Source organism: Zootoca vivipara, chromosome 1 (genome assembly GCF_965207765.1).
Source record: "Zootoca vivipara chromosome 1, rZooViv2.hap1.1, whole genome shotgun sequence".
NCBI classification, from domain to species: domain Eukaryota; kingdom Metazoa; phylum Chordata; class Lepidosauria; order Squamata; family Lacertidae; genus Zootoca; species Zootoca vivipara.
In genome coordinates, this window is record NC_142582.1 from 29,718,527 (window position 1) to 29,730,757 (window position 12,231).

The following is a 12,231-nucleotide window of genomic DNA, read 5'->3' on the forward strand; positions in this document are numbered from 1 at the left end:
TTGTAGGCAGATAAACCATACAAGGAGAACACCGTTTAATTTAACTGACATAGCAACAACAATGCTAAGGCTATCATATATTCTTGCGTTCACATTTACAAATTGTGATGCCATGTACAAACAATGGAATAGACACCTAAGCAGTCATCACAGATGAAGGTGTATACTGAGTATACTGTACGGGTTTTTTCCCCTCTACACAAGAGAACTGTAAGGATAAGAAGTCACATGAAATGGCCCACACGTTTGCAAACTGCAAGCGGACAATAGACTGTGATCACTTTAATATATATTGCAAGTAATCTGTAAAAAGTAAGCCTTGCAAGTACCGTATGTCACTGCAAGATATATCAGAAGAACATTTTTGGTAAAAGGAAGTTTTGAATTTTTAAAAGTAGTTTATTAAAAAAAAAACCGATACACACACACACACACACCGTATTTTTCAAATACGGTATATAAGATTTTGCATTTAGTATAATATAAAAACTCATAAAATACACCAAACATGCAAGACAACTGTACCTGCAGATCTCCAGGGAAACGACTTTTCAGTAGAGCTATAGAAAAGAAAAGAAACACAATGTCTTCAATTCCTTTCAAATGTTTTCCCCGCCCCTTTTGTTTTATAAACATGTAGCACAATCAGCAACCTATTGGTGGGTGGCCGTGGGTCCCACTAGAGTTCAGAAGAGTACGATTTCTCTCTTCTATGTCCTTGGTATATGCTCACAGATAAGTGCTTAAGGGCGGCTGGGGAATGGCAGGTCTCTGTGCACCTCCCCTATCTGCATTCAGTTCTTCTCTTTCACTCAGTCAAATTATGAGACACCCCTTACACACAGTAACTGAAGCGAGATGACTGGATGCAGGTTTGGCAGGCCCACAATGACCTCCCATTCCATCCCCAAAATTACCCACAACATTGCCTGCATACGTTGAACCTTACGGGCCTATTGGGGATGCCTCTCCACATGTGTGCATAATACGAAACAGAACTGATGCCACAGAGCCAGTAACTCAAACCAGCAATCCTTTGCAATCAAGGGAAATGTAGAAGATGCAACCTTGGTTGAAAGGGATTCTTCATTAAGAACAGCTGATGACAAAATCATGCACACCTTATTGAAGCAATCTCCAATGAAGCAAATGAAGACACCTGCTCACCCAGAGTCTAGATGCACACTCAAACATGTGCAGAACAACAGGTCTGGTGTGTCATCAGCTGTATCACTTATATTCATTGTTTGTGCAAAATTAACACAGTGTTAGGAATGCAGCAATAAATTATAAACCATCATTCTAAAGTTAAGCGCCTTTAATGGTCTTTCAATTTCAATTAAAGGCAGATTACAACCCATATTTTGCATCAGCTATTTTATTTTATTTTAAAAAAAGAAGTATTCCTTCTCTTTGGCATGCTGAATAATTCAAAACAATTTATGTAATAAAAATTTTCACTGCACGAATGTGATTCATTTATGTAAATGTGTTTACTCTTTATACTAGAAGCTTTTGTTACTACAATTATGCTTTTAAAGAATCCAATTTCAAAATCAGTTTCGCTCAGATGACAATACGTATCAAACTACATACATAACATACACAGATGAAAATAATCACATTAAATGTTTAGATTTATTTACACGTCAAAGTAAAATTAGAAAGAAAACCACTTAATTTATTTTGACTTTATTTACAGACTGGCAGTCAGTGCAAGAAAATATTTTGGTGCCGCACTTTCTCATGCATAAATCCATACAAATGTGCTACTCTTTTATATACATTCAATACGAAACTTTCCACAAGGAAGGCACTAATAAGAACAGAATGAAAGGCAATGTGGAGAATTTCTGCTCACTTCTGTTAACTGCATTAAGATTAGAAGTCAAATCTCCAATATAAAAGCTAACTCTGCCTAATATAAATGCCTTGGTAACATTTACTAGGAGAATTCTTTGGCACAGCATTACAGCACTTTCAGTCTAAATTATCACTTCCATCCAGGGCATTTCTGGAATTGTCAAGGAAACTAACGAGAAAGAATGGTCACAGCCTCTCCAGTAGATCGATAATACCTATAGATATGAATCTTCATCACTACCTACTCAAATATTTTTTGATGGGCTTAACCAATATCTGAAAGATCTAGTGAGAAGATGCAGAATAAAAATAGCTGTTTTAAGATGGATCCAAGAAAAAGACTGCACATCATCTAAATTTGTGCCAATTTATTTTCTGCCATTCAGATCCATGGCAAACTACGCACTGAATGCAGTAGGTTGATTTCTGACATTGATGTGCAAAATGGCCATATGTGTGCATACATTCTAATGCTCACAGGCCTGATTCATAGCCACCCTGCTGGTCAGGTGCATGTCCTATGGTGAACTATCGGTCCTTTCACAAACACATTCATTGGGTGTAAGCCCTTCAAGATAGAGATTCTTACCCAGTAAAATTGGGATGGGAAAGTTCATATATAAGTATTTTTGTGCAGCTCTACATGGGCAGGATTTCAGGGCATATGCGGCTGGGTCAGAGAGTTACCACTATAATTTCCCTCAGCTCTCTGGAGTGAGCATTCTGGAGAAAAGTGGGAAATCCAAATGGCAGCTTTAAGGGAGTCATTATATTGGTTTAGATACTAAATAATATAGTAAAAGCAACTAACTTTTGCTTGCAAAACTTTAACCACCAAGGTATAAGAATAGATCTATACGTCGCCGTTGCTTTATGAAACACTTTGTCTTCTATTGCTTGTATTGTCATATACGTTAACTCAATAAAAATGTCAATTTTAAAATTAAATGACAGCTTCCACCTTCCTTTGGAGTGTTTTTGCGACCACCACTGCTGGGTACACCTGAGGGGGCCATGTGTGAGAGAGAGGGCACTTTGCACTCAAACCTGGAGCCAAGCCCTGAGCTCACTTTCCTATTTTGGATGACAAAAAGCCAGCAAACAAGAAATCTTCACTCCATTTCCCATTTATTACTATGTTCATAAATCATCTACGGTATCCACCACATGTTCCCCCCCAAAATGGCAGCTCACAAGACTGCTGTGCAGTTAAGCATTTCTGAATAAGAATGCTATTACAATTGCAATACTAGCTGCTAACTGAAATGTGGCATCTGTAGCTTAATTATATGCACCCAAAATGAACGAACAAAAAAACTCTCATTAACTGAGGCCTTTTGTCTTTCAAACACAGTCATTGGTGCTGAACAAATTACCCTGTATAGTTACAGATCAAATTCAGGAAGATGTGTGGTGTCTGAAGGAGCAGCCAAAGGATCTCAGGTACGCAAGGAATGGGCCAAAGCTATGCCAAACTGTTACATTTCCAGCAGAGATGTCCCTCTGATGGCTTATCACCCTCTCCTTCCTCTCAGATTTCCTGTTTTCTTGCTCTTTATTTATAAATAAATTGTGAAGTTGCAGATGGACAAATATGAGGGGGAGAATGTGAGAATGCCATATCTGAAGTGGTGTCATCTTGTTTACACAACAGAAGGTGTATCGTAAAATTTGATGCACGGGGATATGTTTCCAGCAAAAACGGGGGGTGGGAGAAAGGTGCACATCTCCTACTGCCCCTAGTCCCTAGTCCACAGGTATCCCAACCACTAAGGAAAGGCAACCAGATATCAGAATTTGATTGCCATGTGCCCAACAGTATTTTTCACTCATTATGTGCATGGGGTATGACTGCCATATAAGGAGGCAGTGATGCATCAAACGGTCTGAGACTCTGTGTAACTCAACAGACATGGATTGGCATGGTTTGTATTAAAAGGTGTGCAAGCATTTATTCGCTGGTATATTTACTAACCGATTCAGCAGACAAGAGTGCCAGCCGACCCAAGCTATGCCCAGCTAAAGTGAAAAGAATCAGTTTATTACCTATACTAGTGTTGTTCAGCCCGTTTAGAAAACGGGCGCTAGAGGATATGTGAGAGCGTGCGCGCGCGGCTGCTGGTTGGGAGGTTGGGGGAAGAGTGAGAGCGGAGGGAATCGGCGTTTCCGCGCAGGCGCGCACGCTGCTCCGTAACCCATCTCACTGAATCCTTACTTGAAATCTCGGAGCAGGACACGGGAGCGTGCGCGCGCGGGTGCTGGTTGGGAGGTTGAAATCAAGAGAGGGTTGGGCGGGGCAGAGGGCGGGGGAGAAGCGGGCAGGGTCCTGCCTGCTCCTAGGCGGGGCTTCCAAACCTCATCAGTGCGTGAGGCTTGAGACAAATACTGTAAGGTACTACCATAATGAGTGGCGATAACAATTACAAAGGCAAACGGGGGCTTTCTGGGACGGTGGCAACGGAGCGGGTATCTTTTCTGCACTTGAGGGGAGCCGCGCTCATGGGAGAAAGGTGTCTCTCTTCCCCCACCTCCAGTACGACAGCGAAGTTTGTTTTGTCTTGGGGGGATGAGCCTCCCTCCCTCCTTCACACCCTGAGACGCTGACTTTCCCAGGAGCAGTCACCCGCTTTCGCCCCATTGTGAACCCGGCGGGCGGCGGCACCATCCCGACTACATCCACGGCGACCCTCCCTGCCTTCAAGACGGCTTTGTCAGAGGCACAGCGATCTGCGTCCCGAGGAGCGCATGGTGTTGGGCGGCTGGGCTGGCTGAGTGGGTGGGTGGGGGCACCGTCCCTTGACGGAGGCAGTTCCGCCGACGAAATGGTAGGCAGAGGGGTGGGGGGACTTGCTGCTAGTCGCCGGTGGCCGGGGAGGGTAGGAGGGGGGGAAGGCAGCCTTCTCCTCCTCACGCTTCAGCGCAACTGCAGTGAGGTGCTTGTCCGGCCGGGAGCAGCGGTTGGCAGAGGGGTGGGGGGGGTGGGGAGAGCGCGCGCGTCCAATCCCTGTGTCCCTGGTTGTCTCTGCTGTCCAATCCCTGTGTCCCTGGGGGACATGCGCAGTGACCCAGGGACACACGGGACAGCTTGGACGCAGGGACAACTTGGGACAGCCCAGCTAAAGTGAAAAGAATCAGTTTATTACCTATATAGTAGGCAAGCATGGGACTACTAGTTTTGATTTTGTACTGTGGGAATATTCAAAGTTTTTCTTTTTCTTTTAGCTGTGTAGTTCTGCTCTAAGCCCATCAACACCTACACTCCAGATGGGCCTTGTTAACTGAGTAAAGCATGACCTTCTATCATTGCACAGTGTGACAGAATTTCTAGCAGTTGCATCACAAAAAGTGTTCCTATAAGATTTATTTCTGAAAGGTTGCCATATTAAATACAGAGGCAAGGGGATGATGGACCAGGTCATTTCATTTGCTGACTCATTTGCTATACAGAACAGTCATTTTCAAATCCAGGAACACCGTCCACCCCCAAGTACAACATGAGATCCTCTTTATTTAAAATAATAATAATGTGTCCATTGTTTTTCACGTTGTCTCCTTTAACCTCATCTCCCATTCTTCTCTGAAAAAAGACCCTTTTAAAAAAAGGGATGGGGAACTTATCATTGGCCATGTTGGACTGTGACCAATGTAGCTGGATTCTACCAAGATTGGGGGGGGGGGGCACACATTACAGGCTTTCCAGCTTCAGAACTAGTGGAATGGTACAATCTTAGGTCATGACACAACCCCTTGTAGGTCCTAACCCATAAACTGAAAACCACAGCTATAATGTTTGCTTAGGCAGCCCATCAAATGCCTGTCCCTGATGATAAAAACAAGCCTATTTTGAAGACTAACAGCTGCCCCTTTCTTCCTCTTCCGCCCCATAAAACTCACAGATTGGAAAAAACAGCTTATGTAATTCATATAAAAATGTAATAAATGCAACAGTCACTTAATGAATACTGTATAAAACAAATGGGATGTGTATGCTAAAATACATTTAGATGGATTACAGTACAATGGCAGGCTTCGGGGCTGGGATGACAGTGGGAAAGGCATATATAATAAAGAACACCTCATTAACCTTTAGAAAATGAACAAAATTTCTTAGACAAACACATCCCATTTAATACTAAAGACACAACCAATTAATTCTGAAAATCGGCAAAAATATTTTAATAGACATATTAAAAAGAGAATTTCCAAAGGATGTTCAAAATTACCTCAGTACTCACATGGTATCTAGATTGCTGAATTGATAGGGAAAGTAATTTTTATTGTTACTACACGATGGAATATGAACAAATATCACTTCCTCTATTTACAAAGTTCAAGGGTAAGTGCTGTCTAAAATGGCACAATTTGCAACCAAGAGAGAGGCACTGCAGCCTGTGGGGGAGGCCAAAGGTTTGCAGAAATAGAAATAAAAAATGGCCCCAAAAATCCCTACAGGGGGAAATCCCAAAACAGCCCAGAGAGGGTTGAGCATGTTCAGTAGCCACAGAACAATGACCCAGTCAGAAAAGAAATACAGTGGTACCTTGGTTTACAAACACCTCGGGTTACAAACACTTCGGGTTACCTGGAAGTAGTACCTTGGGTTAAGAACTTTACCTCAGGATGAGAAGAGAAATCGCGTGGCGGCAGTGGGAGGCCCCATTAGTTAAAGTGGTACCTCAGGTCAAGAACCGTTTCAGGTTAAGAACGGACCTCCGGAACGAATTAAGTTCGTAACCAGAGGTACCATTGTATGGAAAGGAGGGGCTGGAATCGTTCAGACGGTTCAAAGTGTCTAGTGAAAAGGAAGGTATGCTTGGGCATCAAACCACAATGCCTCTCACCAGTGACTGGATATGCTCTGCCACAAGCAGTTCACGCCATGGTGAACCTCAACAACGGTCAACCCCAGCTGTCAAACTACAGTTCATCAACCAGCAGGTGCACTGGGTTGTTGATCATGTGGAGTCATGGCCAATGCCTGTGCCAAACCTTTTGCACTGTGATTAATAAAATTGTGGCCTAATTTAATCCAACACCAGTTTGTGTATGTCATCATTTCTGCCTGCTCCTGTACCCTTCCAACTCACTTGGGGCTGCCATGTACTGTAGATCTTTCGGAAGTGATGTTATGATTCCTTCCAACTATACCACTTAATGTCCTGCTGCCACATTTTGCACTAATTGAAGCTTTCGGGGTTGTCTTCAAGAGTAGCCCCATAGCAATCCCTTTGGGAAGTTACTAGAGTGCGGATAACTGTGGCAAAACTACTCCTGTCCAGAAATGGTCGTAGCTGCTGAAGCTGGTTGAAAGGCACTCCATCCCACTGAGTTCCCCTGAGCATTCAGTGACCATGTTGAATCCAGTACAACGCCAAGCTACAAGTTTTGGCTATCAGCCCCTGACTGGGCCCCTGTACAGAAAGTGTTGCCCTCTAAGATCCCTTAAGGGGATTCCCCATTGGGCTGGTCCAGGATGCTCCTCCTTACTAAGGTGTCTGTTTGCTTCCAAGTTCATTCAAGGTTCTGGTAGCTTACCTTTGAAGCCTTAAATGAATTGGCACCCAAATACTTGAAGGAGCACCTCGCCCTATACTAGCTTTCTGTGTCTCTGGGTGAAGTTTGTTATGCATCAGCCTCCTCTGTGGTGGCACAACCTTCTCTGTGGTGGTGCCCCGTCTTTGGACAACCTTCCTTGTAATGGTACAACTGGTGCAAAGCATCACATTCATTTTGGTGCCATGTCAAAATTCACTTATTTGCCCAGGCATTTTAACGTTTGAGATTTTGTTATTTGTACTGCTTTGTTTATCTAGGTTGTTATTAGTATTATTTTATGATGATGGTATTTTTAGCTTTAATTGCATTATATTTTTAACATTTATTTTAGTATATGCACACTGCTCTGGAATCTTGAAGGCTGGGCTAGAAGCATTTCAAATCAATAAATCTATGCAACCCTGGTCCATGATGCATAGCTCAATATAGAGGCCCTGTGCTGTGGGGAAGTTCTTTATGCAGATTTATAGAAGCATAGGACCTATATATTGTGATATGCATTAGTCTGTCTAAAAAGCCTTCATGGTTTGGCCTTTTCTCCCCATGTCTTTAGGTGCCAGGCAAAAACATTTGTCCATAACCAGACCTTTGGCTGATTAAACAGCCTATGGCTTTTTAAATCTGTTTGTAGGGGCAGAAGGGTTATTGGCTTTGTATTGTATCGTAGACTGTGTTTTCATTTTGTATTGTATTGTAGACTGTGTTTTGTGTTGTGAACCACTCTGTCATGTTCAGATGAAGGGTGGTATACAAATTTAATAAATAACAGTAACAACAACAAAAACAAATAAACAAATAAACAACAACAAACAAAATAATTTTCAACAGGATGACGATATTCAGCTGATGGGTATATTCACTGGACCAAACCCCACTGCATTAAGGTATACATTCAGGTATGTCAAACATTCAGCTAAATATGATGAATGTCTGGCTAGAACTGTTTCAACCAATACACACACAGACAGCTGAGGTATTCAGTTTTTGGAACTTTCCAAATACTCAATTTATTGAGTTTAACACTTCACTGGCCTACTGCAGGAGTTCTTTACTTCCAATATAAATCAAAACAATGTTCTGTTTTTATTGGTGTGGAACAAGAAATGATCGGCTACAAATAACAAAATAAACTACCCCACTAGTTTTGGAAGCTATTCAGTCTGAATTCTTCATAATGCCACAGTATTAGGTTTGTTGCAGCCAGCTTGAATGCTTCAGTTTAATAGGAACACTGGGTAAATTACCTAAAGCATAAATGCTCTACAGGAGATTTAGATATACATTTTTAATTCCAGCTGGTGGGGACCATTACAATTTGGATTTTTACATCCCAGAGGAAATTGACTTGTGGCATAAAATGTTTGTGAACAGAATGGCAATGAGTAGAGGTAATTAAAAATGGCTGCTTCAAGAGCTCTGCTTCAGTGAACTGCTCCAAATAAACTGCACTTCTAGAGATGTACTTCTCCAGTATTCACTGGCTGGAACTGGCTGGCTGTTTATTGTACTCTTCCTATACTTCCTCTTTTAAAGCAAGCAGCATAATAATAATAATAATAATAATAATAATAATAATAATAATAATAACTAGAAGCTTTCATACAAGACTTTCATACAAGACTTTATATTTCAATCTGTGACCAGCACACTTGACTTAAGAGACAACCTTTTTCTGATATTAGCTAAGAACATGTATTGTGTCTTTGTGTAAAGGTAGGTACCCCTGACTGTTAGGTCCAGTCATGGACGACTCTGGGGTTGCGGCGCTCATCTCGCTTTACTGGCCGAGGGAGCCGACGTACAGCTTCCGGGTCATGTAGCCAGCATGACTAAGCCGCTTCTGGCGAGCCAGAGCAGTGCACGGAAACGCCGTTTACCTTCCTGCCGGAGCGGTCCCTATTTATCTACTTGCACTTTGACATGCTTTCGAACTGCTAGGTTGGCAGGAGCAGGGACCGAGCAACTGGAGCTCACCCCATCGCAGGGATTCGAACCGACGACCTTCCCATCAGCAAGCCCTAGGCTCAGTGGTTTAGACCACAGCGCCACCCGGTTGGTTGGTTGCATTTCAATCCAACCATCGATGAAACATGGGGAAGTTTCAGAGAGGGAAGGCTTGAAAGCTGGCTCCAAAACCAATCTAACTACTCCTTTACAAATCTGGGGTTGCTGGGAGACTTGAGTTCAGGGAAAGGATAGCAGGCGCTGAGGACAAAGTGACATTAAATCACAAGATACAGAAAAGGGAAGTGAAACGGCTTCATTGGCACAGTGGAATCCAATAAAGCATGACATCGTCCAAGAAAGGTCAAAAAGGGGCTTCTCTGAGGAATGTTCAGAGTTGGAAGAGAATAAAGTGTGGTGGTGGTGGTGACATAATAAGCTACTTCAGACATACTAAGACCTAAACTGCCTAGGATTTTTCCAGACCTCACTATTTGTGAGTGAGCAGTGCTTTGCTGATGTATGCAACAGACCATAGGCGGCTGTAAAAGGGGAATTAAGAAACATTTTGTGGAAGGTGGCCATTAGCCAAAAGGACTAAAAATTGAACATCCACATACAGAACGACACTGAATATTAGTTTGAAGGAAAGGGTAACTGGGTGATAAGAAGAGCAATCATCATGCTCAAACCTGGCTGTAACAGGGTGTTTGGATGCGAGCCTACTATTTATCAGCCCCAAAGGTTGCAGCACAGGTAGCATTTAGGCGTTAAGCAAAAGTCTAGCCTTTAGTCAAAAGTTTCCTATGCTCTGATTCTTCCACTCCTAATACGTGTATATGCAACGTAAGCACTGATGAACAAGAACAGTCCCTGGCCGCCTGTTTTGTAGCTGTTTGTACATATTTTGTATGCCTGATGCATACAGCAGCAAATAGTTATGGTCACTATCTTCAAGAGTTAAAGTACATTAACTTTCAGGAGCTGAAGTTCAAATACAGCTGCTGAAATATTATTAATTTATATAAGATTCATATATGATTCACATTTATAAAATATGAAGCAACTCAGGAAAAGCAATAGTCCACAGAAATTTGCTTGGCTTAGTATCCAGGACTTGCTGCAAACCCCTTTCCCTCTGGCACATGGAAAAGGCGCAATAGGGTCTCTTGCTTCTGCTGAGGTTCAAAGAAGGCAAAATGCCTACTGTTTCTTGACTCCTCCATACCACAGCAGAGTGAAAGCCAGGGGAAGGGGATGTGAGCTGTGAAGTGTCCTAGCAAGAAGAGCCTCAGAGGACCTGGCCTATTGTAAGCAGATGCATGGACACCTGCTTAGTTGCCAAATTCAAGATTTGAGAAATGCGCTGGGGGGGGGGGAGCAGTGCATCAGAAACCGAGCAAAGGTATAACCAAAGCTCTTATGACTATATCCAGGTTTCCTCAAACTCGGCCCTCCAAATGTTTTGAGACTACAAGTCCCATCATCCCTGGCCACTGGTCCTGCTAGCTAGGGATCATGGGAGTTTGAGGAAGCCTGACTATATCTATTTTAGAAATGCATTACAAATAAAAACATGTTTAGTGACTGAACGAGGGCTACAATAGAGTTTAAAAACTAGTGCTGCAATCTCACACTCGGTAATTATTTAGAACTGTGGCTGATGAGGTGCAAAGGGTGCCTTTGGACACTGCTATTGCTTCCTTGCCAGCACTTGCTTAATTCACTGGGGGAGAATTAGAGGCTCGAGTGACTGTAATGGAAGAGTGGGTCAAATGACTGAGCCATAAGTTGAGACATTTCAGAAGCGATGTTTAATGCTAGCTGGCAAAGAAGAATACGGATTCTCTGGTTCTTCACTGCAACCTGTTGTGTTACCTAATTCCCTTTATACACAGCCGATCTCAAAAGTTGTTTCTACCACTGTATGATACTATTTAGAGCAGCCTTCCTCAATCAGTAGCTCTTCGGATGTTGCTGTACTACAACCTCCATCAGCTACAACCATCTTGATCAGGGACGATGGGAGTTGCCGGTCAAACCATCTGGAGGTCACCAGGTTGAGGAAGGCTGCTGTACAGCATCTACTCACACCCAGAAAACTAACTGTCATTTGAACATATTTAAAAGGCAATGTAGCAAAAGAACGAGTTCCCCGATAGTTGTGCATCAAATTTGCCTTTGATTTCAAGCATACCACTGAATGTCTTAAACACAGGTTCCATGAAAGTAATTAAAATGTTTCTGTGTTTTGGATGAAGGGTGGTATACAATACATCCTTGAGAGCGAGGCCTACCAAACAGAATGGGTGTTGTGAATCAGTTGTGATCAGTTAAGCAGTTTGCAAAGAGCGTGTAGCACAATTTGCCATGCTGCTTACTAAGAATGAAATAAGAAAGAACTCTGCTGGGTTGGACTAAAAGCCCAGCCAGGTGCCTATGGAAAAGCTCCAAGTAGGAAATAGGTGCAACAGAACGCTCCCACACTAGTGATTTCCAGCATACTACCTCGGACACTGGAGGAATAACATAGCCTTATCCTCCATCTGTCCAATCCTCTTTTAAAGTTATAGGAGGTACTACTTCACTACATCAGTGTGAAGTAGTACCTCCTACAAGCTAGTTTATGAGACGTACTGTTTGATTGCATTGTGATGCTGTGTTTCGCTTCAAATTGTAACTAAGGAGGCATTTGCTCCAGCAGATTCCAGCTTCCGGAGACATCTGGCCCTGAAGGCCCCCGCATACGCTTCTAACCAAGACAGGCTGTTTCTTTTTGTAGGCAACCGTTCTAAGCGTTTAGGACTGATTTGGTGGGGATGAGAACATTTAAGGAACTGCCCAATCCACAGTATGCATTTGAAATAG

General features: G+C 42.7%; 1 protein-coding gene across 26 annotated transcripts in view; it reads right to left on the reverse strand.

The window, feature by feature from the left end:
* PKP4 (plakophilin 4) overlaps positions 1-12,231 on the reverse strand; it is a 102,659-nt gene that overhangs the window by 39,678 nt on the left and 50,750 nt on the right. For all 26 annotated transcript variants that reach the window (XM_060280025.2, XM_088651910.1, XM_088651899.1 and 23 more), the window contains exon 4: positions 526-560. In XM_060280025.2, the coding sequence (XP_060136008.1) occupies positions 526-560 (35 nt within the window). The remainder of the gene's footprint in view (positions 1-525; positions 561-12,231) is intronic.